Genomic DNA, 24,957 nt, shown 5'->3' on the forward strand with positions numbered 1-24,957 from the left:
GGGGTCTGGTTGTATCATCCAGAGCTAGAAGCAGCTGTCTCATTGCTGAACCCTGAGAAGGAAACCTTGGGAGACCTTGTCCCAAGTTTGGGGGAAGTAATATTTAGGTGTCTCATAATTTAAAGGTGTAACTCTAATTGTGCAGATTATGCTAAGTGCTCTACACTGACTGTTCTGACACAGAGATGAACCACTAATTAATTACTTAACTAACCAATTGCATTGTTGTTTTGAAGTATGCTATGAGCCAACAGATGAGAACAAGGCCTCCAAGCCGTTCCTCTCAGACAGCTGGAAAGCACTCACATACATTTCTCCCAACCTGCAAGAGCTGAGAGCAATAAATCGGACCCTTGGGAACCCTCTGCCAGCAGGTACTGAATACTCAGAAGGGTCAGTCAGACTTTTAGATAACCTAGAACCTGGAGAAGAGCATTTTCTGCTTCAGCCTCTAATACAGGCAAATAGTGGGGATTCATAAGTGCTCATGGTATCTTGCACCTTACTGCCATCTCTGTGTGGGTGGTATGGACTGATGGCCTATCAGAGACCACAGTAGGCCTGGGATGGCTCCTTGCCCAAAACTAGAGGTCCCATTTGCCTCACTTCATCACCTAAACGGGAGTAATACCTGGTTTGTCAGCATGCCCCTGAAGCACGATGCTCAGAGGACACCTGTCCCAGAAGTACCACCCTTTGCAGAAATGACGTGCCCCACCAAATGCAGATGGAAATCCAACAGCATTGAAGCAAGCAAGTCACGCTCCAAGACAGCTTTTTGATCTCTACAGGCATATGCTCAGTCCCTTGAGAGCTGGGTTCCTCAGCACAGAAGTACAGTGTGGAAGTCTAACTCTGGAGAATTCCATGTTTCCCATAATATAAAGAAAAAAAATGTTGCCAACCACATTTCAGAAGTGCCCATAAATAGTAGTAGAAGTGCTCATAAATAGGCTGTCAGCCCACAGAAAGGCTGGTTGAGGACCTTTGGAGTTAGAGCCCGTTTTCCCCTCCCCTCTCTCCCTAGAGCTGCCATCCAGGCTGGAGGATGCTGTCCGGACTGCAGTGGCCCTGGCCTGCCCTTTGCTGGCCCACCTGCACTGCGTGGTGGTGACCCTCGGCGCTCACGGCGTCCTCCTGTGCGGCAGGAGCCTGGGAGGGAGCATCTCCCTGTATCCAGGAGCTCATGAACAGGTAAGGGCATGGAAAACCAACTCTGAGCTCTCGGCTCCTTCTTTCTTGGACCATATGGCGCTGTTGCTATTTCTGGTGTCATGGCAGCAGTCCTGGGAAACAGCATCGCTGCTGGAGAATGTATGTGTTTGGGGGGGTGCAATACACAGCTCTGAAAGAAAATCAAGTTGTCTGTCCCTATACTGCTGGCTCCTAGCAGCAGTGTTTAGAATCAGCTAGAATTACATGCGCTTATGTGAATATTCATGAGTGAGAGCTTCATTTGCAGGAAGCTTCATTTAAACGATCGAAGTGTGAAAAAAGATTATTGCCTTTTTTTCAGCCTTTTCTCTTTTTTTGTTTTTTTTGTCATCCATGCGGATCTGGCATCAGGCGCATCAGGCTTTATCAGCTTGGGCAATTCCCACTAAACTTCCCTTTCCTTCCCCCACAGACTGCTGCTGCTGCCAGGCTCTGTGCTGCCCACTACCCAGCCATCCCCATCAGCAGGGAGGAGATAGTCAACGTCTCAGGAGCTGGTGACAGGTACATCTCTCGCTGCTTTGTCCTCTCCAGCTCCATGTGAAAGGGCCGTAATCGGATTCCTTTGAAATTCCACTGGAAAGCCACGACACCCTGCTGCTTGAGGAAGAGACACTAAGGATGTGGGAAAAGTGCTGGTTACAGTGATTCCTTGCAAGGCTTGCTAAAAATGTCCCCCGAAGCATCTTGGAAGCCGGGCTTGCCATTATTAGTTTTGCTTTTCTCCAAGATCCAAGCCTTTCCTGGCAATCTAAGAATTGTGAATTACTCCGGGCTGAGCCGCTAAAAGCAAACCACCTTACATCAAAGCTGTCTTACTAACTAACTGCCTTACTTCCACACTTCTCCAATGGAAGTGGAACTGCCACTCAGGAGCTAAAATGGCCCTGTAAAAGCGTATCATCAGGTTCTGCATTTGCCTCTGGCAATTTTAAAGCTCTTGCTTCAAAAGAGTCGGCTGTATAATTTGCCTGGCTGTTCACACAATGCCATACATAGAAGAGGGAAATGACAGCTATTATTCCTAGCCCCAGTGATCAATTCTCAGTCTGTCAGAGTAATATTTTATTATGCATCTTGTTAACTTGACAAACTATATGTAGCAGTCAGGTTGTTTTTTTCTTCTTGCTTCATAGGCTGCAGTAATTGATTCTGTCCTTTCACTGCCTTGGGCTAGGCCAAAAGCCTGATATTTCCTTTTCCCTTTCTACTCTTACCTAGCAATAACTCAACATAGCAGCACTTCTTTTTTTCTCTTATCAGTGTGCAGAATGAAAAGGTTTTTGTGGGTTTTTTGGATTTTTTTTTTTTTTTCACATAGGGAGTCTTCAATATTTTACTTAAAATCAATCAATAACTTCTTGCCAAGCTGGTGAGACTGCTTAACACCAGGACATGCTGTTTGTGTCCCAGATAATCTCTAAGATGAGCTGACTGCAACTGCAAGCTGGTCTTCTCCAAAGACCAAATGGTTGTTTGAAGCAATAAGTGTAATAACAGGAGAGGAATGGGGGCTGGAGGAGCATGGTGGGGTCAGCCTGACCTGAAAGGAAAGCTCAGCTTTGCTCACTACCTCGGGCAGCTGACCCCAGCCAGCCCCTCCAGAGACACAGCCTCCCCTATGCACCATCTGCTTAAAACACAAGTACTCCTTATTGCAGGACAAGGGGTTTATCCTAGAGGCTAATGTAAAAGAAATGTGTTTTGTAGGGGTTTCTTTCCCTTTTTAAAATTCAAGGGAAGATCAAAGGTGAGATAAAATGCATCACTGCCAACCACCTCCACTGAGTTACACTGGGGAACTTGCAAGTTTGTTTTTCCTTCCAAGCCCATCTTGGTTTGGATAAGCTTGGGGCCCATTACTGCTCCCATTCCTGAAGTAATATTGGTGTGGAAATTCCTCTCCCCAGAGTCCCCAAAGCCACGTGGGGGAATTTTCACTGTCGCCTTGTTCATCCAGGGTTTTTCTTCCGAATAACCCCAACTGCTCCCCTCAACTCTGGAAATCCCTGTTCTACAGAGTAAGAGTGCCAAAGCAGACTGGAAATGCCAGGACACTGCAGTGTCTGGCATTGCACTGATCCAAGCCATCTCCACAGCATATAAACTGGTTACGTGTCCCAGGCCCAGCCTGGTGGCACTTTCAAAGGACTATTGTAAACACAGAATGGTTTGAGTTGGGAGGGACCTTTAGTGGCCATCTAGTTTGAACCTTTCTGCAATGATCTGGGACATCTTCAACTAGATGAGAGCGCCATCCAACCAGGAATGGGGCACCCACTGCCTCTCTGGGAAAGGTGTTCGTGTTTCAGCATTCTCATCATAAAGAACTTTTCCCAAATATCTAAAACGTAACTCTTTCCCAACTTAGCCTCCGTGAACCTTCACACTTTAGAAGCACTGGTCAGGGGACAGTGCAATCCAGAAAGTGACCCAGGGCACTTCATGCCTCCCCTCCACCCTGTGGCTCTTCTACATCTCCAGAGATCTGCCCATGAGCTGAGCATGTGTGTGGTGTCTGTTTGCTCTTTGCCCCCAGCTGCCATGACAACGTAACACCACATGCCCACACATGGCATTGCTAGGGGATGCTCCCCCAAATATTTACTCCTCAGCTCCTGGAGCTGTTGAGAGATTGAACACTTTGTGGAAGTCAGTCTTCTGTGCCTTTGTTATGGATAAAAAGATGTTGATGTAATTAGGTGGAGTGCAAAAAAAGGGCTCCTTTTACCTTCCCTATAGATGTGCTTGATTAATCCTCCCTGCCATCACATTTTCCTGTCTGTGCTTCTTCCTCTAAAATGTGATTGTCTCCTCCGTTCTCTTTCCCTTCTCCTTTGTCCTTTCCTAGCTTCTGAACATTGTTACGGTAGTTGCTGTGAATAGAGCATTTGCTCCCAATCTAGCCCAAACACTGCACTCACATCACTTTTGCTGGAAGATCTCAAATGAAAAACCAGAGCAAATGTTTCCCAAAAATCTGACTTTCCAATGTAATTTCAGCTTTGGATTTCTTTTTCCAGCTGTGCCTATTGTCCCTCTCACATAGATAGGGAAACTATCTCTCACCCCATCCAACCCTTTGGGGACAGGAGGCACCAATATAATGAGGACATGATGAAGTACCAAAGAGCAGAGAAGTGACAAAATAACTAGAGAGCAGGGGAAAATTAGATTATTCCCTTCTTAGGCTCCTTTCTTTTCTCCTGCCTCACCTGGAAAACAGAATAGAAAATGTGGTACCAGAGGAAGTACCTCAGCTTCTCGGATGAGAAGAACAAAAAATGCAAATAAAAATTACACAATTTGATACTCTAAAAATAGATATAGAAAAGAAAAACCCATTCATTGTAACCTCAGCCTTCCTGTACAACATATTCTGCTGCTCTAAGTGCTGGTTGGGGTCCAAATGAAAGCTCTTGCAAATGAACAGCCACATTCCTGGGTTCAAAGCTGTTCCTCCCACGTTCAAAACCATCTTTCCTTCTCTCCACAGCTTAATGGCAGGAATCCTTGCAGGGATGCTTGCTAAACATGACACAGGCACGTGTGTCCGGATGGGTCTGCTGGCTGCCAGCTTGTCTCTCCGTTCCTATGAGCCCATTTCCCCAGAAATCAGCACTTCCAGTGTCAGCCAGGAGCAAGTCAAGAGCAGGAGCTGGCCAGAGGCGACTGTATGGAAGATGGACTAGAACACTGTGGCTTTCTCATCTATCATCTCACTGCACTCACAGCATTCCTATTTTCAGGAACTGGACTGTGTTTTGAGCTTTGGGAACAGTCATCTGCTTTGGTCCTGAGTAAACCCTCAGGAAAGGAGGCCCCAGCCCAGGGCACTTCTCTGGAATAGAAAGCTGATTTCTGGTCTTTCAGACCTCCTGGTTTTCTGACCTCCAGGCCTTCTAGATACTCTACTGAGGGAATTTTCTCTTCCTCCACCTTGTGCCACTGTTGTCCATTATCATGGTAGCTCCTCTGTCATTGACTCCTGTATCTTCAGGACCATGTCTCTTCAGCTGGGCCCAGCAGCAACATCTGCTCTTGCTGCTTACTCTTTCCTATCTTTCCTATCCAAGAGGTCCCATGAATCACAACCTGTGGCAGGGTGCAGCTGGCAGGATAACCCCATCCATCTTCCCAAGCCAGCCAGCACACACCACACCTTATTGCTCTGAATTCCAATGCCCCTTTCTCCAGTTCCAATGGAGAAAGTAAGCAAGACAAAGTAAAGAAGAGTGACCAGGGGCCAGCTGGTGGCCTTTAAAAGATGACAGCCCCTTGTTCCATCATGCCTTCCTCTGAACTGGGGGCTTCCTTCCTTCTTTAGTCCCAAGTATCAAGTCAGAAGTGAAAGAGATCAGAGGGAGCCAAGGCATCTCCAATGGAAGCAGTGAGGAAATGTCAGCTTCTCTCTCTAAGCATGCAATGTGCATGGGATGCAGCTGTGGGTGCCAACAAATCGGTGAACACTGAAACTCATTAAAACTGATTTCTAGTAGAGCTGAGTCTTGGTGCTGGCTGTTTCTTGAACCTGACTGATTGTAAACCTGGAGTACAGACTCACCCTCCATTTCATCCAGAGACCACTGTCAGTGAGGCCCCTTGCCTGAGGACCAGATCCCTGGTGTCTGACACAGCACTAAGGTCAACCAAAGCTTGATCAGGGCAGCTCTAACACCACTCTCCTGGGTAGGTTCTGCTGTTTAATGAGTGAGCTCCCACTGCAATAGATGGAGGCATTAACTGGGTGCCTTTCCTCTGCCTAAGACTACTTCCACCGGGCTCGTAGCAACTCCTTCCCTCTGAGCCCACCACCTTTCCATCAGACACACAAACATTTACCATCAGCTCTCCCTTTACCAAGACCTTGCTTGCAAATGTGGTTCAGCTGAAAGATTGTGTGCTCAGATGCCACGCACCCAGGTGTGCACCCTGAGCAGGGACACCGCAGTGGCTGTGGCAGAAGGGTGCTGGGATGTTCGGGAACACAAGGGAGGGGGATTGGGGGCCCACGTAAGCAGCTGGGTTTGCTCACAGGCTGGGAGGTGGGACACAGCAGGGGCGGGGGAAAAGGGCTGTGCCCCCAAGGTATGTCCCTGCACTATAAAAACTACTTCAGCTGGATCCAGCGTCAGGGGAATAAAGCAGCTTCCACCTCTGCTACTGACTCCAACAGGCTTGTCCAGGCAGGAGGACCCTGAGCAAAGGCAGGACCTGAAGATGAATGTCCAGGCACTGACAGTCACCACACTCCTCCTGGTGCTGCTCTGCTCAGCCCCAGCACCATCTGGGGCACTGGGGAGCCAGGCCAGCAACCTGGAGAGGCAGGCAGGGGCTGGGGGACCTGAAGAAGCCCCATGGCCACCTGGAGATGGAAGAGACAAGCTGCCTGGGCAGGGCTCAGAGAGGAGCCACCCTCTGGCCAATGCATGGAAAGTGATGAGAGAGGCACAACCCAGCTCCAGGTCCCCCAGCAAGGCCATGGCCAAAGCCCTCCTGGGCAGTGGGGAGCAGGTTCCCCCTGGCAAGCCCTGGAGGCTCCCACTGCAGCCCTCCCGCAGCAGGATGACGAGGCTGAGCCACCACCTGAAGGACTACGGGAAGTTCAACAGTGAGAAGGTAAGCACTGCCTGTCCTTGGACAGGGTTTGTGCTGGGGGGGTTGCAGGGTGACTCAGGTGAGCAGAGGTAGCAGTCAGGATCAGACAGGACTGAGGGCAGCAGGAGCATGCTGAGCATGCCACGATCCTGCAAACATCAGGTAGAAAAGGTGTTTTTGTGGCCATTCCTCATGAGATGCATTTTAAGGTGCCAGTCACAGCACGGCCTCACAGCACAGCCTGGGTCTGGGTGCTGAGAAGGGAGTTGGGCAGTGACACCCCCAGATCCCCAGCTGGTACCTGGCAAGGCTTAGAGCAGAGCTGATGGCTGTGAGCAGCTGAGGAGGAGAGTGCAGGTCTGGCTGCAGTTTTCCCCACGTGCTGCCCTCAGTCCTGCTCCAGCCCCAGCCCCTGCTGTGTTCTCCAAAGTCTCGTGTTTTCTCCCTGCAGTGCTAACAAAGCTCTCCACGTTCTGCAATGGGGGCACCGTGCCCTGATGCCCCGATGGGCACAGCTCCTCTCAGCACTGCCCTGAGGGAGGCACAGCCTTTCTCCACCCATGGGAAATCTGCTCCACAGGCTCAGCACAGCATCCCACAAATAACCAACTTCCCCTTTATCAAACCCAAACTGCACTTTGGTGGCACACAAGTGGACCTTGCCTTAACCACAAAGTGCTGGGTGATGCTGTGCCAAATGCCACTCAGCTACCACAGCAAAAGAGCAGAGGCACTGGAGGGGTTTGTTGTGGCTGTGGGGGCCAGCTTTGAGTGCTTCCAGCCAAAACCAGTAATGAACTGCCCCTGGATGCACCTCCTTGGAGCCCAGCCTCTTCAGCTCCTTGCAATGAAGCTGCTGCTCCAGACCCTGGTGATCTGCTTGTCCTGCTACTGCAGAGATGATGCAGCTGTGACTGGGCTGGTCCTGGCTGCCATGGGCATTGCAGCCACCCCTTTCCTTCTCTCTGCAGCACTCCTGCCACAGCATCCAGTCCCGGCCCTGCCAGAAGCCCTCTGACTGTGGTGGCTGCCTGGGGCTCTACACCTGCAAACTGCCTGCTGGCACCTGCAACCTGAAATCTGTCTCCAGGCAGAGAGGTGAGCTCTAAATCTCCTGGCAACTGGCACCAGGGATCCCCACGTGCAGCAAAGTGCAAGCACATCCCCTTGGCTGCAACACTGCAAGCCCAAGTCTGACTGCCCTCTGCACGGCTGGGTCTGGTCTCTTGACTGCCCAGGGCTGGCTGGCTGTCCTGCCAGCAGTAGCTACAGAATGAACAACTGCATGGTGGATGGTACATTCCCAAAAGTTTCTGGAAGGGCTGGGATCTCACAGGTGTCCTGAGCTATCACAGGACACCAATAGCCTGTGTGGAAAACCAAGGAAGGGTACAGAGCTTGGGATTCAGCCAGTAGATTGGGAGTCAGCAAATGCAGTTCTGCACATCACGGGCCCTGCAGAGCTGCTCACACTGGTGTGTGAGAGCTGTTTAATTAGGCAGGAACTGTCAGGGAGCAGAGATCACAGCTTTTAATGTTTAACCAGTGTTCTGATTCTCCAGTACTCTTTAGAAAATCCATGCTGCCCCCAGACTGGCCTTTTGCCTCAGCACGTTTGTCTACACCCATGTGCACGTGGTCATGGAATAGAAACTCATCCAAGGCTACTAAACACCGAGACCCAGCTCTGGTGCAGGAAACCCCTGGCATGTAGAGTAGGCAAGTTTAATGCTTGTGTACAGTACAGTGTGTGAGTGTGTGTAGCATATATGGCATGCCCAGTGTATGTGCTCTGTTCACAGTCTTCTCTGATCAGCTGCTGCTGGCAGCTTCCATAGGAGGACACACAGACCCACAGTCAGACCCAGCACAGGTGGTTTTACGGCTTTTCCTTACAGGTGGCTTCCTCCAAAGCATACAGAGCCCCTAGATGGAGAGTCAAGCTCATCTCAGAGCAGCACAGCTCAAACTAAAGCTGAAGAGGTCCTGCAGCTGGAGATCAACATTTCCTGTCCAAGTTTCTTATTAAATCCTTAATGACACATTTGTAAATGTTTCTTTCATTGTACTTCTCATGCTGCTGCTTTTGAACACTCCCTTTGGATTTTGTACATTATGTAGGCTTGATTCCCACTTTCCTGAGAGTGGCCAATAAATGCTCTGAGTGGTCATGAAGCCCCGTGCTGGAAGAGCCCCCTTGGAGCTCCCCAATGAGACAAACAGGGCTATTTCACAACTCTTTTTAATTTGAGCCTTTAACAGAGGCAAGAAATATCCTTTAATTTGAGGATAGTGTAGTAAAAGCTGCCAGCATGCTCAAACACCACTTCAAGTTGAGCTAAGTGTTGGGCAAGCTGGGATCCCTCTCCACTCCTTTCCACAGCTCCTGCCAAGGAAGGCCAGGTCCCACACCACTGAAAACATCACTTAAGGAAAGGAACGTGGAGTCCCCAGGAGCAGTGTGGGACCATGTAGGAGACCTGCTTCTGAAGGCTGGAGCTGAGCCACAGATCAGCTTTATTTAGCATCCCAGAGAGCTTTGCAGTCATCCTGGCCACCTTTACATGTGTGGAGGTAACCCCAGTTTTGCAAAGCTTCATAATGCTTCCATTAGAAACTCCTTCTAAAACGAGAACCAGAGCACAGCATTTGATTCACCTCAAGCCCCACTGCAGTTCCCTTCAGTGAGCCACCACCACCTCCTAGGACTGAAGTGGCACCAGTTTTGTTCAGCATACCCAAGGGGCAGTGCTGCCACACTCCACCTGGTCACCCCTGAGGGACCCTGACCCTGGGTGGGGGCAGGGAGTAAATGCTGCTGTCTTCTCTGAGCCCCTCTATTGTTGCTTCCTCTGTTCCTGCACAGAAGCTGGGGGGCACAGAGCTGAAGGTGCTGCCTGCCTGCCCCCTGCCTGGTGTGACACCATGGCTGTCCAGCATTTCCTGTGCTCACCACAGAGCCACAGAGAGGCTGAGGTGGGAAGGGACCTGTGAGTCCTGGGCCATGCCCCTGCTCAAGCAGGGCCACCCTGAGCCATTTTCCCAACCTACCTGGTTGCACGGCTTCAAAAGATTCACAGAGCAGCACTGGAGCCACCGCTCTGCTCTGGTGTGGAATGGAGGTGAGGTCCTCTGAACCCCACTGCTGGTCAGAAAGGTCCTCTCACCTGGCAAAACCCATGGACCACAGGGATCATTTTCAAAGCCTCTGGGAGTCCTGTGCAGCCCAGCGTAGCACAGCTGCAGACAAGGTACCCATATGCAGCTTTTACCCTGCAACCCCACAGCAGCTGGGGAAGAGACTCTCCTCCAAAGAGCAGACTCAAGGATGCTCCAGGTACTCTTGCCCTCACAAGCAGTGCAAGTGTTAACAGCTTTCACACCAGCAGCAGACACTGCCCTTGTCCCTTTCCCACTGTGCTTCCCAGCAGCAACACCCATGACAAGAGAGGAGAGCCCATCTGATCTTTGGGAAGCAGGTCTCCCAGATGAAATCCTGCAGGTGAGCTCCACCTTGGGCTCCCCTGGCAAGCTGCCAGGTGAGGGATCGAGGCCACCTGGCCTCTGGGACTCACAGGGAAGCTGAGGGCCTGGCCAAGTCATGGGTCCAGCTGCTTGATGTCCTTTCTGGCTCATGCTTGGCACTAGGTGGGACGGTGGGAAGACACAGCTCAGTGAAAACACCATGGATCCACATGCCTTTTACACAACTCGCTTTTAATTACACTGCATGAGGAAAGGCCTCTCCTCGTGCCAAGACTCCCTGGTACAGCCATCCAGGGAGCTGGCTGGCCCATCAAGTCCTCAGTAGGCTTAGTGGTTCCCCCTCACCCTTTTCCCTTGCTTGGAAGCTCCTGGTTAGTCCATACCATCCCTGCAGCCCTCAGTGTCCTTGCTTAACAGAGACCTGCCTTCACACATCTCTGTTCTTCCGCTCCAGGCCTGAGCTTTGCCTGCTCAGTCCCACGGGAGTCCCGCTTGGGCCTCCTGCAGCACCAGGCAGAGAGGAGGCAGGGCAGGAGTCATTGGTTAATAACTGTTCTAACCTCAATATAAATAGAAAAATACAACCAAATAAAGAATTGACTAGCTAAGAGATCCGATCTGCCGGGATGCCTGCAACGTGCTAGTGCAGAGTTCAGAGAGAGTGCTTGGTCCAGTGCTTGCTACTGTAGACATCCAGAAACCTGCCCCGGCAGCCCTGCAGCCATCCCATCTTCCTGCAGCACCACAGGTCTGTGCAGCACGTCCTGGCCGTGGCCAGCGTGCCCAAGGCTGCTGGCTCCTGGGAGCAGGCTGATTGGGAATGGTTGATAAGTCTGATTTATTGCTGCTAAATGGTAAAGCCATTCTCTTCTGTGGAATGAGGATGTGCTTCGCTCTTACTTTTTGTGGAGGAATTTCATTTTGCTGCCTGAAGAGACAAAGAAAATGGACTCTCCACAGTGACAGATAAAACAAGTGTAATTTCCCACCACCTCTGTCCAATGCAGTGTACTGGCCCTACTGCCATCCCTGGCTCCTTGTCCACAGCCAGCTGCTCTGCAAAGCTGGAAGCAGAGGCCTGCAGAGCTCTGCCCATTTCCTGGGAGCAGTGCTGCAGGCTGGGACCTTGCAAGCTCCCAGGGACACCCTCCAGAGCCCATTTGTCCAGAGCACACCAGCCCCTCATGCTCTTAAGTGGTCAAGAACAGACAAGAGGATCAGGGATGCGATCTTAGCACCTGATCAAACTCAGCCATGGTGTCCAATGACTTATCAAGGACTTCTAACCTCAGTCTGAAGCTCTTGGCTAGTTCCCCTTATGGCAGAAAATAGATTCAATCTCAGAATACTCCTGGGCAGTTCCCACTGCTGATCCCAAAGGGCAAATGAAAGCAATGAAAACTGTGTCAATGCCCCCATCAGGACCTGCATTCACCATCCCCAAGTCACTGGCTGCTCCATTGCCCACCCGTGTCCTTTAGAAGACAGATCATGGCCCAATCTTTGGTTCTCCACCAGCCTCCAGACAAGGAGTGACCAGGGCCAGAGCCAACAGCGTGCCAGCACAGGGATACATGGCCAGGCACTGGATGCCACACAGTCACTGGCCCTGTCACCCTTGGGCAGCTGCTGTGCTGCCCAGCCTGAAGGCAACAAGAATCCCAGCCTTCCTGAGAAGCCAAAGGTTTTTCTGGTTCCTTACCTAGGCCTTTCAGGAACCTATTGACTCCACTCTGCTCCCCACTGGGAAGTGTTTCCAGGTACTCCTGAGCCCGTACCTCAAACAGACCTGCAGAAAGACAGAAATCAACAGCTTCTATTTTGTGTCTCTATAAATCCAAGTAAGAATGCCCACCTGAAAGTGTGCTGTCTCAGCTTACCAACACATTATTGCACAGGAGGGAGAACAACTCACCTCACCTCCTCCATCAGCTGAGGCCAGATTTGGCACAGAAGCTTTGGTCTGCCCCCTCCCTCCCCACTGCAAGGCTGACTGAGCTGCTGTACCTCACTCAGGGTACAGAATGTACCTCCCTTCATTCTGCTGAGAGCACAGGGAGTGACATCATCTGGAAAATCATCGTGCAGCATTTACCTCTTCTACTCAGCCATCTATTCAAGCATCCCCTGCTTATTAATGCTTGGAAGGAAGCTGCTAAGCCAGCACTGAGTAGCAGCAGGGATAAGAAATTCCAGCTGCCAGTAGAGCCCTTGGGACTGCGGGAAAACAGGAGTGAAACCACAGAAGCAGCTCTGGGAAGGAGATGAGCATCCAAGCTTTCTACTAGACAAAAGAACCATGACCATGAATCCAGCCCATTTTTCCTCTAGACACAAGAAGAGGACATGAGGGACTGCAAGAATAAACGTCATTCCAGCAGTGGAATTCAATGTGGAATGGAAGAGGCACACACGTGGAGGATACTGCCAGGGTGAAAGTTGCCTGTAATCCCAACCCCATGAAGAAACCACCAGAATAATCCCTTCTGGTGCTCCTGTACACACTGCAGCCTCCAGCCACGGAACAGGGGACGGAGGTGGTGGCTGGGGAGCATCTCCCTGCTCTCGTAGGAACAACAGCAGTTTCCACCACAGCAGAGCCCAGTCGGAGCCACTCACCTCTGACCCCCTGCTTCCGCAGCTCCCGCTCCTGAATGAAGCCCCCAAACATCTGTGTCTCCATGAAGACCTCCAGGAAGCGTCGGAGGCTCTTGGAAGAGACGGATTTGCGGAAAGCCTCACGCTGCAGGGTCCGCTCCTCTCGCTCCGCGGGGGTCAGGAAGAGGGAATAGTGGCCCACAATCTCCACAAAGAAACGGACAAAGGCCTCGGACACCACCTCGTTCAAAGGGCTGGTTTCTAAGGGGAAAATGAAGAGGCAGTGGTGAGGATGGTGCTGTAAGAATGTGCTAGGAAAATCTCTGGTTAAAAATTCCCTGGCTTTTTTCAGATCCAGCCTGAGAAGAAAAGGCTGCTCAAGGGAGATAGCATCCTAGGAAGTGCTTGTCATGGAAGTAGACCAAATTGCTACTAATTTGAAAGATACCAAGCTTTGTTTTGGTGCTTACTTCACTCTGATGGGATGGGGGAGATAATCAGAAGAGTAAAAGTGAGAAAACTTATGGGCTAAGATAAAGAGAGTTTAATGGATGAATCTAAAACTGTTCATGAAAGCAAAGCAAAATAATTGATTTATTCAGCAGCTCCCATGGGCAGGCAGGTGTTCAGCAAAGCAGGGCTCCAGCACACGTGCCTTGGGAAGACAAAATGCCCTATTTCCAAATGTCCCCCAATTTCCTCCTCCTTCCTGCAGCTTCATATACAGAGCATGACTCCATGAACATCACTCCATGTGGAACATCCCTTTGGTCATCTGGGGTCAGCTGTCCTGACTATGTTCCCTCTCCTCTCCTTGTGGGCCCTCAGCCCACTCACTGGTGGGGTGGGATGAGAGGCAGAAAGGTGTTGGCTCAGTGTGAGCTCTGCTCAGCAGCAGCTAAAACATCCCTGTATTATCAACACCATTTCCAGCACAAATCCAAAATACAGCCCCATACTAGCTATGGAGAAAATGAACTCTGTCCTAGGCAAAACCAGCAAATTCTCCAGGCTCCTCTGCAGCAAGGAGATGCCCATACTGTCCCCCCGAGAGAGCTGTCTCACCCAGTCACCCATGAGCCACATGGCCATCGCTCTGCAGGTGACTATTCCCTGGAGGAGCCTGCATCACTCATGGCCAGCAGCAGAGAGAAGAAGCCTATGAAACCCCACCTGAGTACAGGTGTTCACTGGAATTGTAAGGAATTGTAAGCAGAGCTGGTAAGAGATAAGTACTGTTGCTCTTCACACAGAGAGCTGCCCCCTGTGTGCTGGAATATTTCATAGAGCTTAACAAAATCCTGATCTACCTCCAGTACCTGTCGTGCTAAATTCAGTACAAGCCTAGTTCTCCTCTAAGGAGTGACAGAAAAGAAAGGGGCAGGAAAAGACATGGTTTTAAGCTGAAAGGCACTGTGACTTACCCTGCTTGCCATTGACAGGGCCCTCCTCCTTGTCACTTGCCAGCTCATTCCTCTGCTCCAAAATGTGCTCTAGGGCAGCCTGCAGCTTGCGGGGCAGGATGGAGTCCTCATCTTCCATCTGTAACAGAGATCCACCTCCTCATGGACCTAGGCTGGGACAAAAACATCTCCTACCCTGTCCCCAGCACAGCAGGGGGAGCACTAGAAATGAAACGTGAGGAGAGGCAGAAAGCAAATATGTTTGGCACATTCCCAGCCCCACCCAGCGCGGTACTATCAAGAAGCACAAGAGGAAGGAGAAAGCAGGTGTCTTTTCCTAAATGTTCCTCTGTTCTGGAGGAATTTTACATGTCTGATCCGAGAAGTTACTGGGCAGGGCTCACCATCTGCCCACAAGCACTGGCCCCATCACAAAGAGGAGGTGTGTGAACAATGCTGGCACGTGGCCAGGTGAGCAGAGCCCCTGCTCAGGCACCAATCCTCTTACACAGGCATAAGGAATTCCCAGGGAGCAACAGAGCCAAGGAACTGCCAGTGACTGTGCAGAGCTCCCACCAGCCCTGACTGAGCTGGCTGATTCAGCTTAAGCCTGCAGAAGAGAGGTGCAAGGTAAAGCATTACCCCAGAGCAGAGGCAGCTGGCAGGCGAGGGCTGTGGGAGGGCTTGGCCCTCACCCACACACTGCTCCCTGCAGCAGGAGGAGCACTCAGCCCGTCTTAGTCACGGCAGAGACCGACACTGCCAGCGCTGCTCACAGAGCTGCCAAAGAGCTCTGGGAAAAAAGAGCTTCCTGGGCCAGCAGTATGTCTGCTCATTTATCCTCTTCCCTTCCTCCTCCCCTTCCCACTCCTCCTCTCCACAACAAAGGGAAGTGAAAATCAGCGGGCAATCTTGCCTGCAGAGCAACACACAGGCTCCCATGTCCCACCTTCCTGCTTCTGAGCCATCCAGAGCAAGGACCAGAGTGAGGAACCACAAGCTCCCGAGGCAGTATGGATTTCAAAAAATCATCGAGGCTCCCTTCCCACTCAGGGAAGAGTATGTGATGGGAGATGAACTGATAGACACAGGCTGGAAGAACCCAGCAGACAGTGCTGAGCCAAGGCCTTCTAGCTCTGTCCTCTGCCTTACAGGATGACACTTAAGGATCCACAGCACTCAAGTGCCACCATTTCCCCTCTTAAAAAAAACAAACAAACAAGCAAACAAAAAACCCAGAAAGAAGTAACTCACAACAATTTAGTCCTCAGCACCTGTGGTTTGGGATGCTGATGTTACATATGTACACACCAACCCCTATAACGCTGCCAACCACAAGCCCTGCCTCAGTTTTTGAGTGGGGAGAAAGTGATCTATCTTGCCAGGCAGGTCAGCAAACACAGATGGAGGTAAGTTATGGAGGAAAATGGGGAGAAAAAGATATGAATTAGCTCTGCTCACCTGTCTCAGAAACCGATTATTTACAAGGTCAACAACGAGGACCTAAGAATGAAAGAGCAAGAATTAAAAGGGGAAGTAATTATTTCCATCATCAGAGTTTATCTTACTCTGTAACTGCTCTGGACGGAACACTTCCCTGCTCCTCCTACCCACCACTGCAGCTGGAGGAGGCACCCAGCATGACCCAGGAGCAGAGCCTGTGTTGTGGCTTTCTGGGGATGTCATTGCAAACCACAGCACAGCTTGGACAACAGGAGGCTGTGCTCCAGGCCTGGCCCACTGCTCCTCACTGCATAGTCAGAGTCTCATCCTTTCTCCCTGTGTGCTGCGCCGCTGTCTCCTGGGAGGCAGGGAGGGAAATCCCTCCCCAAGCACGTTCAGCCTTGCTGTGCTCACCGCTGTGCGCCAGGAATCCAATTCTTAGTTTTTTATTTATTATTTTTTATTTATTATTTAGTTATTAATTATTGCTACCATAAGGCACCTGTGTTAACCCAAGGAGCAGCTATCCTGGCCAGCTGTAGCAATCACACCTAAAGTGACAGGATTTGCACATAGCCCCGAGACAGCACTATGCAGAAACCAGCATAAACTGTACTAAAACCATCTCCTACCCTCAGCAGCCCCACACTGGGAGACTTCCAGCCTTCCCAAGCTGTGGCCAAAGCAGAGCACAGACCTTTGTCTCCCCGGGGGAACATCCAGCTCCACCCTTACCCCACACTCACAGCAGCCAGAGGATGAGAGCTCCCTGGTGCTGCCGGAAAACAGCTCAGCCCACAGGAAACAACCTCAAGTAGGGCACAGTGTGGATGCAGGACTCACCTCCTCCACAGGCAGCTCCTTCAGGCGGGGCAGGGAGCTGGAGAGCAGGCCGATGAGGAAGGGGGTGGGCGAGCACACGATGTCAATCATGGAAGGTGGCAGCACGGGGATGTAGGTGTGCTGCCAGGTGAAGGGGTACAGTAGGGCCACTGTGGCATGGCAACACTTGGAGAGAGTGCTGGAAGACAAAACACAACAAAGACAATGGTCAGTCAGGAAATGAGGGGTGCTTCCTAGAAATCAACTGTTCCCTGATTGCTCTTTAATTACTAGGGGCTTTCCCCCATTTCTGACCCATTTTTCAGCTTTAGAAGCAATGACTTCTGAAAGATGACCCTATACCACACTCTTATGACAAGAGATAGGTTCCACTGAATCAGAGATCTGCTGCTCCAGTGTTCTGATGGAACATATCAGGCAAACACAACACCTTCGATGCCACTGCCTTTCCTAAGAGAAATGAGTCCATTTTCCCACAGCTCTCTGGCAGGAATCAGGCAGAATATCCAGTTAGCAGATACTTGCAACAAGCAGAGCTTGCCACAGGGCACCAGTTATTCATCTGTTCTGGGTCTGGAAGCATTTTTATGTGTCAAGAGAGAGGGAAGGCTAGCTGCTGCAAACCCTGTATGTATAACATCATTTGGTTTTACCAGCATCTGGCAGAGGAGAGGAGGGAGAGGAAGGAGACTGGTGCAGCATGCAGGAGTCACGTGGCTACAGAAAGATGCCCAGCTGGCTCCCATTAGACTCTGTGGGAGAATTTATATTCAGCAAGCTGCGTTTATTGCTGACTTGAGAGGGAAGGGGTTTGATGGGTGTGGACTTGAGCTTGCTCTGAGAAGTGAAGCCTGCTTTCCCTCCCCACTCCAGTTAAGTTTGGTGGATGTGCATCCCTGTGCTGTATCACTAGGGCAGGCGAGCAGAGTGGTGTGGCTGGGGGACAGCTGGCTGCCTTCCATCACGTAAGCTCAGGTTAGAAGAACAAAATTGTAGCTGCTGGGACATCAGTGTGACAGTACAAAGTAATCAGGCAGCAAACATTGTTAAACACATGACACTTTTTGGAGAAAAGGAGATCCCAGTGAAGAGGATGGAATCTGCTTTAACCTGAAAATTTTATTGCTGACAGCAACAGGTAGGGAACTGGCACTTGGGAAAGATGCCTGGGATTTGTGTTCTGAGAAAGTCTCTTCACAAAATGGGGACAGTTTCCTCTACCTTCACTCCCAGAGGACTGTCTTTTTTAAGGGGATACTCTAAAAACAGAGGAAGATCCTTCAAGGGCTGTGTTACAGACTGACAGCTTTAAGCCTTTAAATGGGAAAAACCCTTCAGTTCCGCATCCTTGTTTGGGAAGCTGTGAGTGTATCCCCCTCCCTGCATTCACTCCTCCTCTGTGTTGCTGCTCTCCAGCTGTGCTTGCCATCATCAGCAAGCCCACACCTTGCTGTGTCTATCACAAATGCAAGGTAGATAATGAATCTGAGAGACGCAAAATTCAAATAATGAGAAAACACAGAGCTAGCAAGAAACAGAAACATTAAAAAAAAACCCACCCAGAAAAACTGTGGGAATAATACCAAAGTAGATGATTTTTGTTGTATCTTTCATACAAGCTAATCTTGAAAGGAATTGCAACAAAAGTGAATGTGTGGTCTGAGAAGTGCACTCCAAGCTAATGAGATCCTTAAAAAACCATCTCCTTCAAAGCTGGGCTACTCATACATTTCAGGTCATGTTAGCAGATACAAAAGCAGGGGCTTCTCTTCCTCTCCATTACTGCAGAGCGTATTTTCCACTCCTCAGTTTCTGACTGATAATAGACCTGGTAATAGCAGCAGCAGCATAGTGAAAGCTGAAAGAACTGCACCTTTCATCACTTTTGCACAGCAGTGGGGCACTATCACCACCCACTGTTCCTCTCCTTTGAGGAGAGGGTGAATATGGAAGTGTTAGAAGTTTTACATTTGTCATCAATCCTCTATTTTGAAGGTGTATTCAAATCTTCTGCCTAAACATGGGACCTAAATTTATAGACAGCATGTGAAAACCTATGGAAAACATCTCTGAGTCCAGGTAGCTCCACAGAGGAACAGTGAGCAGCTGAAGTATGTGGTTATTTATGGCATGGTGAGATATTATGGCAAGCTGTCTCCTGCTATATTTATGGTGCTTGTTCTTCCCTCAGCCCAGCTCTCGAGTCCCAGCGAGTACACATGGTACGTGAGAGATTGAGTGGGAGGAGAGATGGCTGAGCTCCAGCGAGTGGAAGTCAAAGACAGAGCTGTGTTAAGTCTGAAATTGTACACACCAGGCAGTGGGAAGTAAAGATAACTTCCCCTTCCACCCTTCCATCTGTGCATGACTCATCGCCTCCAGGGTGAAACCCTGTGATCTCTTGCTCCCAAACATTTCTCACTGTGGAAGACCTTTCCAGGGAACAATACCGGTAGGGCTGAGGTTCTGTGAGCCTCCTTTGTAGGCAGAGCAGTTCAGGGATGGATGCTGAGGTATCTTTTTCACACATCAGACTCGCTCTGCAGGTAGTCTCAGGGAGCTGCAGGTTGCCAGGAGCCCAGGAGAACCGTGGCCTTCTGGAGTGACTCAAGCCTAAGCTCTCTCTTTCTCTTGCACTTGGCACTGCAACAAGCACTAAGGGACTGCTGATTCACACCAGCCTGCTGAGCCTTGCAAAAAAATCCAGCTTGATAAATCCCTTTTATGCCACCTGTGTGACTGTGTGCTCTTCAGCCAGCAGCCATGTCACTGCAGCATGCTTTGGGAAGTGCCATGCGCTACCCTTAGGCCACACAGGTTCAGTCCAGCTGTTCAAACGGGACACAGACACCAGTTTTTAAGGCCTTTGGTTTCATGAGCAATCTTTAAAATGCTGCAGGTCTCTGAAAAATAGTTTCAAGATGCTAAGCACATTTTCATGGGCTCATTCAGCATTCTGCAGGGAACGTGGCTGAGCTGCATGTTGCCCTCCGCTGAGACTGAGATGTCAACAATACAGAGGCTAAAAACGACTGAGGTACACAAAAACCCTCAGAGCCCTCCCTGAAGGGCTGGACAGGGACTGACACACAGATCTCTCTGGGTAAAGCATTCCCTTGGTCAGAACGATGATACTGCAGCAACTTGTGACACTGGTTTCCTTGAACAACAGCCTTCCCACCACACAGCACGCTGTGCACAAACCCACCCTACATCACTCTGTGCACAAACCCACCCCAAAGCACCCTGTGCACAAACCCACCCCAAAGCACCCTGTGAAAAGCACTTCTGCTTCTTGGTAGCCACCTCGAACACAGGTGGTCAATGCAGAAGCTGAACACAACAGCTGCAATTACACAGACTCCCTTCTTCCTCTCCTGGGAAAACCTGCTCCAAGACTAGCTTGACTTGCTCTAGAAGGCACCTTGACAAATTGCAACAGCTTCTATGGAGGGACATTGGCTGTTCAGCCTGGTTGCTTTCCACTCCAAAGGCATGTATATGTGATAAAAAGCCCCCAAAGCTGACACCCTCTTTGGGTTTAGGATACTGCATGATTTCTGTAAAACACCATTGAATCAAACTCCCTGCTTTAGTTTAATGCCAGGAAGTCCTGTGGTCCTTGCACTAACCAAACTGCTCAAAATATGCTGGCATTTGGCAATTTAACACTGTTCAAATATGTATATTTAATTTTATTTTTTTTTACAAGCTCTGCCACAGTAGGATTTGTTTTACAAACACCTTCAGATTTCTGACACTATGTCACATCTGGATTTACTTATGATGGATTACAGATCTGGTTGACAACATTTAGCAGGCACAGGAGCCTCCAAGCATTGTCCCATGACTTCACACAGCACTGCTGCAAATCCCACCAGGAGGGTGCCAAGTTCCACCAGCTCTCTGGGGACCCTCACTGACTCCTACCAATGTGGCAGGTTTGTGCAGGTGAAGAAATGTGTATTAAGATGATCTGAAGACACAACACTATTATCTGACATCCAAACTTCATCCTTGGGTTTCCTCTTCTCCCTAATCACAGGGCAAAAAGGGAGAAACCCATGAGGTTGGTATTCGTAGTCCCAAATTTGTTTTTGTAGCACATGGTAAAGGGTTCTTCCTGATGATTAATTACCTTTTGCTGGGGATGACCACATTTAAAGTGTCTACTCTAATTCTTTCAGATCTGCCTTTGATAACAATGACCACTTTGTGTTGTTGATACAGCTGTGGTTTCTGGCAGAGACAGAGGCAATTGCTTGAGTTGGTCAGATCCACAACAAGCTTTTGAGCTCTGGAAAAAGGACGCCTTGATTTTAAGCCCGTGCAAGCTTTTCTTTTTAAAAAGCCTTCTGAATCACAAAGATCTCCTGGTCAGGCCATTAAAAACTGCCCAGCTTGAGGTACCTTGTGACATCAGGTGATTTCAGCTGAAAGATGCCTTCTAAAAGGTTGGCTGGCAGCACCTGGAGCTGCATGCCAGGCAACATCCCTCTGAAACAAAAGCAGCTCTCATGTTGCAGTGTCTAACCTGTGCCACTGTCTCCACTGCCCTAGGACTAAAGTTAACAGTGCAGGAATGAACAAAAGCTGGGAAAAGACTACACAGGCCAACACAATTTTAACTAAGTCCATTTTCCCGGGTTGCGAGGCAATGTATAATTCTGGTATCCATAGTGACAGAGAAAAAAAAACCCACCCAAAAACTAATAAACCAAATTCTTTCCTTTTCCGCTGCCAAGCTGTGGATTGACAGGTATTTAAACACTCAATGCTCATTCTAAAGATGGAAAAGACAAAGTATTTCACTTGCTGTACACTTGTTAGATGCATTTTTTGGCTCAGCTTGAAAACATTTCACAGTTCATGCAGTATTTGGCAGGAGACCTTTCAGCCTACTTTTCCCACAGACTGATTTTATAGCAATTAAAGGACGTAAATAAACTGTTCACATCATTTCTCTGTCACTCACACCCTGATACACCTTCTCAAACATGGACAGATAGTTATTGATAGTGCCCACACGAAGAACCACAAAGATGAACGATAAACCTAATTTATTGTGCATCTTTCACTGTGTCACCTGCACTCTTCCCATTAATCCATCTCAGCTGGATTATTTCTAGCATTCCTAACCTCTGAGCAGTTTCCAACAGCTGCTTTAATAGTTTTTTTTCCTTCTCTTCAGTTACTTCCAAAAAGTGCTTCTTTTCTTTCCTCTCAAACTGGCATTTTCACTCCTGGAGTGAATACTACACAGTACTCATTGAGTTCAATGTGTTCCTGTCCCAGGAAAAATATAATTTGGACAGAAGTACCTACAATAGCATCAACTTTCAAAACATGGAAGGCCCACTTTTGAGTAAAAGAGACTGCTCGCCTTTGGACAGGCTCACAAAGCCAGTCCATTCAAGTCAATGAACTGGATTAAAATATAGTAGTTCCTTCATTTTGAGGGGCATTTTATTTGTCTTCTGCATGTTTCATGCCTTTACAGTCCTTTCGGATAATTTCCAACCTTTTGCTCCACAAAAATGAGCCGGAGAATCTTCGTATTTTGTAAGAGGAAAAGAAAAAGACTCTCCTGAAATTGCTCAGAGCAAGGTCTCCTCAGAAACATCAAATACTAAAAGTCTCATAGAGAGTTGCCAAATCTATGGTAAATATTTGAATCTGAGCCCTGTGGTCTAACAGACCCCAGATCTTTTAAACACGACAATTCCTTTTTCACAGGAAAAAAAACAACCAACTGTTTATGAGACATTTAGAGATTCTAGAAACTAAGATTCTATAGCTGCTTCCCATTCTCTTTACAGGCCTGTACAGCTGGATTCATTCCTAAGGACTCTAGATATCCTGACAAAAGATACAGGGGTGGGAAAATGCAAAATTTATCCTACCGAGGAAGAGAAAAATATTTGAGAGCTTGTGATCATAGATTATGTCATAAATCACATATGTTTCACAGAGATCTAGTGTTAGGATGAATTCTCTCACTTTCAATTCAAATCTAAATGCTCTGCATGAAATGTGTGGTTTAAGTATCCAGAATACGAAGTCTCTGCACACATAATGTATCAGTGATTATAAAGAGGCAAATTTTCCCCTTTCTGAACCAAAACAGCTGCCAAAACTTGCAAGCAGACAGTGCTACAGCTTCTCTCTCCCCAGCCTTTCTATTCCTGTGATGAGACTGCCTGAGCTCTGCCCACAGAGAGCCCTGGATCCATGTAGAACAAAGTTTTCCCCTTCATTTTCCTCTAGAAGGGGCCTCTCCATTCTTTGCCCCAGTGCTCAGTCCCAGAGCTGCAGGCTGCTGCCTGGAAGTTGTGAAAACAGACAGCTTAGGGGCATTGTACACTCCTGAAACCTGAGCGTGCTCCTAAGTGTCATTACTCATCCAGGCAGCTTTTCTTTCCCCAGCCTTGGCGAACTTTCCTCCCTGAATCCTCAAGTGCTTCAAGAGCTGGAGAGCTGCCAGCCACCAGCTGCACAAGATCTTAAAGAAATCCAGACCCATTTTCGTAATTTAGGAGAGCAAACAAATAATTTTTAAAAGAGCAAATTGAGCAGATTCAAAACAGAAGGGGGAAGTCCTCTGTCTCATTGCCCCTTGCCCTCCTTTACTTTCATCCCCGTAAGAAAAAATAAGTTGTTAGAAACTGATATGAAAATACAAGCTGAAAAATTAAGAAGATTTTGTGACATCAGGGAAAAACTCAGAAGGGACAGTGTGAGATCTGCACAAGGCTTGATCCCTGGAAACCCAAGCACAGCTCAGCCAGGAACACTGCAGCATCATGGAGCAAAAGGAGGGGTTTTTCTTCCTTAGCACCAGGAATCTGCTCCAAAATTGTCTGGAGGAAGTGGAGCTTGGTTCTCCCTGGGGACGAGAAGCAGCACTTTTTGCAAGCTGCAAAATGAAATTATGGTTCATGGCCTAAGTTCCCCATTCCTGGGAAGAACAGCTCTGTTCACACTGTTACGAGGTTGGAAAAGGGCAGAGAAGAAAAAGAACAAAGCAGAGAGATCTGTCACTGCAGCCTTCCCAGACTCCCTTCCTTGCCAGCATTTTCTTTAGGGAAATGCAAGAGGGTACCTGAGCTTGTCTGCAATAAAGATCACCCTTCTTTCCAGCAGCAAGGAGGCAAAGACTCTGCTCAGGTGCCGCACGCTGAGGGAGGTGAACAAGGACTCAAAATCAACATGCTCCAGCCTGGAGTCAAGCGGCCGCCGCAGCTCGATGACCTGGTGGGGACAAAAAGAGCACAGGTGAGCTCTTGCTGCCCTCCCAGAGTATGCCAAGCAAGGACTCAGCAGGTATTGTCACAGCTAGCGCTGACTGCACTGAGCACCACACAGCAATAAGTCCTCCAATACAGTCCTTCCAAAGGCCTCCCAGAAATCCTTCTCCCAGATGAAGACGATACAGAGTCCAGTCCAACAGGCACAGCATGAGATCAACCACAAGCTCTTCCCACTGGACTGAGGACAGGGAGCTCTTCAGAAGGAGGAAAACTAGTTTGTGTCCAGCTAGGAGTGGTTTTCAGGCTTTCTGGTATTCAAGCAGCAAAATGTCATGGAGCCTTTCAAATCTACACTCTGACTTTTACAGTTACAATTTTTTTTTTGTTTTACTGCAAGAATCTGGATGCCTAACCTCCTGACCATATTTTTTATAACAGTTACAGACAAGAGTAGCCTGTGGATATTTTTCTTTGTTCATATCTACTTAAATAATGCCTGTCATAGCACCTTAGCACTTCATACTCCTTATCTTAGACAGATGCTTATCTAAATTGTTTTTGAAAGCCTCCAACACCACACATTTCATAAATCCCACAAGAAAATTACTCTAGTTCTGAACTAGCCTCACCAACACCAAGCCTGCAGCTGAAACATGTCAGTGGCAAATTACTTCAATTACTTGTTTTCTTACTTTCAGTATCCACTCAGAACAACTGGTCACATTCCTCTCTGTAGGAAACTTCTTGTGTATTGAAAGGTTACCACGTGTCTTCCTTTGTCTTTTGTTTTCTTTATTAAGTAAACAATTTCTTAGGATATGCCTGTATTCTCTAGATCACTTAGTAAGCAGAACTGCCCTTCTGGGGATTTCTCCTAGTGGTTGCATGTTTTGGAAAATGATACTCTAAATAAAATTCCATCAGTACTGGAAAGTAGAAAAGTTGCTTTTCTTTATTATTCATCCCTTCACTTGCTATTGCAATGAAGGATTTTGTCTAAATAATACCACACTGTTACTTTTGCTCACGTTATGGCCCACTGTACCACCGGATCCTTCTCTGAAGTACCGTTGCTCACTCAGTTATTTTCATGTTCTATTAGACTATTCCTTTCTTCCTCT

The 24,957-nt window shown here is 48.7% G+C and overlaps 2 protein-coding genes across 10 annotated transcripts in view; one reads left to right on the forward strand and one right to left on the reverse strand.

Moving 5' to 3' along the window:
* The window catches only part of LOC102105751 (uncharacterized), a 31,611-nt gene extending 22,794 nt beyond the window's left edge, over positions 1-8,817 (forward strand). For 5 of the 6 annotated variants that reach the window (XM_005527929.3, XM_088054730.1, XM_088054729.1 and 2 more), the window contains 4 exons: positions 237-374; positions 1,028-1,194; positions 1,628-1,719; positions 4,712-5,720. In XM_005527929.3, the coding sequence (XP_005527986.2) occupies positions 237-374; positions 1,028-1,194; positions 1,628-1,719; positions 4,712-4,907 (593 nt within the window). In that variant the 3' untranslated portion in view covers positions 4,908-5,720. Of the gene's footprint in view, positions 1-236; positions 375-1,027; positions 1,195-1,627; positions 1,720-4,711; positions 5,721-7,784; positions 7,912-8,711 lie in introns of those variants that run through there. The other variant, XM_088054731.1, reaches the window with a different exon arrangement.
* Positions 1-24,957, reverse strand: part of DENND2A (DENN domain containing 2A) — a 71,996-nt gene that overhangs the window by 5,639 nt on the left and 41,400 nt on the right. For 3 of the 4 annotated variants that reach the window (XM_014256886.2, XM_014256888.2, XM_014256887.2), the window contains 6 exons: positions 23,689-23,837; positions 16,587-16,764; positions 15,762-15,803; positions 14,322-14,439; positions 12,919-13,158; positions 12,002-12,088 (listed from right to left, as the gene is read on the reverse strand). In XM_014256886.2, the coding sequence (XP_014112361.2) occupies positions 12,002-12,088; positions 12,919-13,158; positions 14,322-14,439; positions 15,762-15,803; positions 16,587-16,764; positions 23,689-23,837 (814 nt within the window). Of the gene's footprint in view, positions 1-10,509; positions 11,228-12,001; positions 12,089-12,918; positions 13,159-14,321; positions 14,440-15,761; positions 15,804-16,586; positions 16,765-23,688; positions 23,838-24,957 lie in introns of those variants that run through there. The other variant, XM_005527928.3, reaches the window with a different exon arrangement.

This window comes from Pseudopodoces humilis, chromosome 5, assembly GCF_049639895.1.
Source record: "Pseudopodoces humilis isolate 2021_Gansu_Grassland_sample_001 chromosome 5, ASM4963989v1, whole genome shotgun sequence".
NCBI lineage: Eukaryota > Metazoa > Chordata > Aves > Passeriformes > Paridae > Pseudopodoces > Pseudopodoces humilis.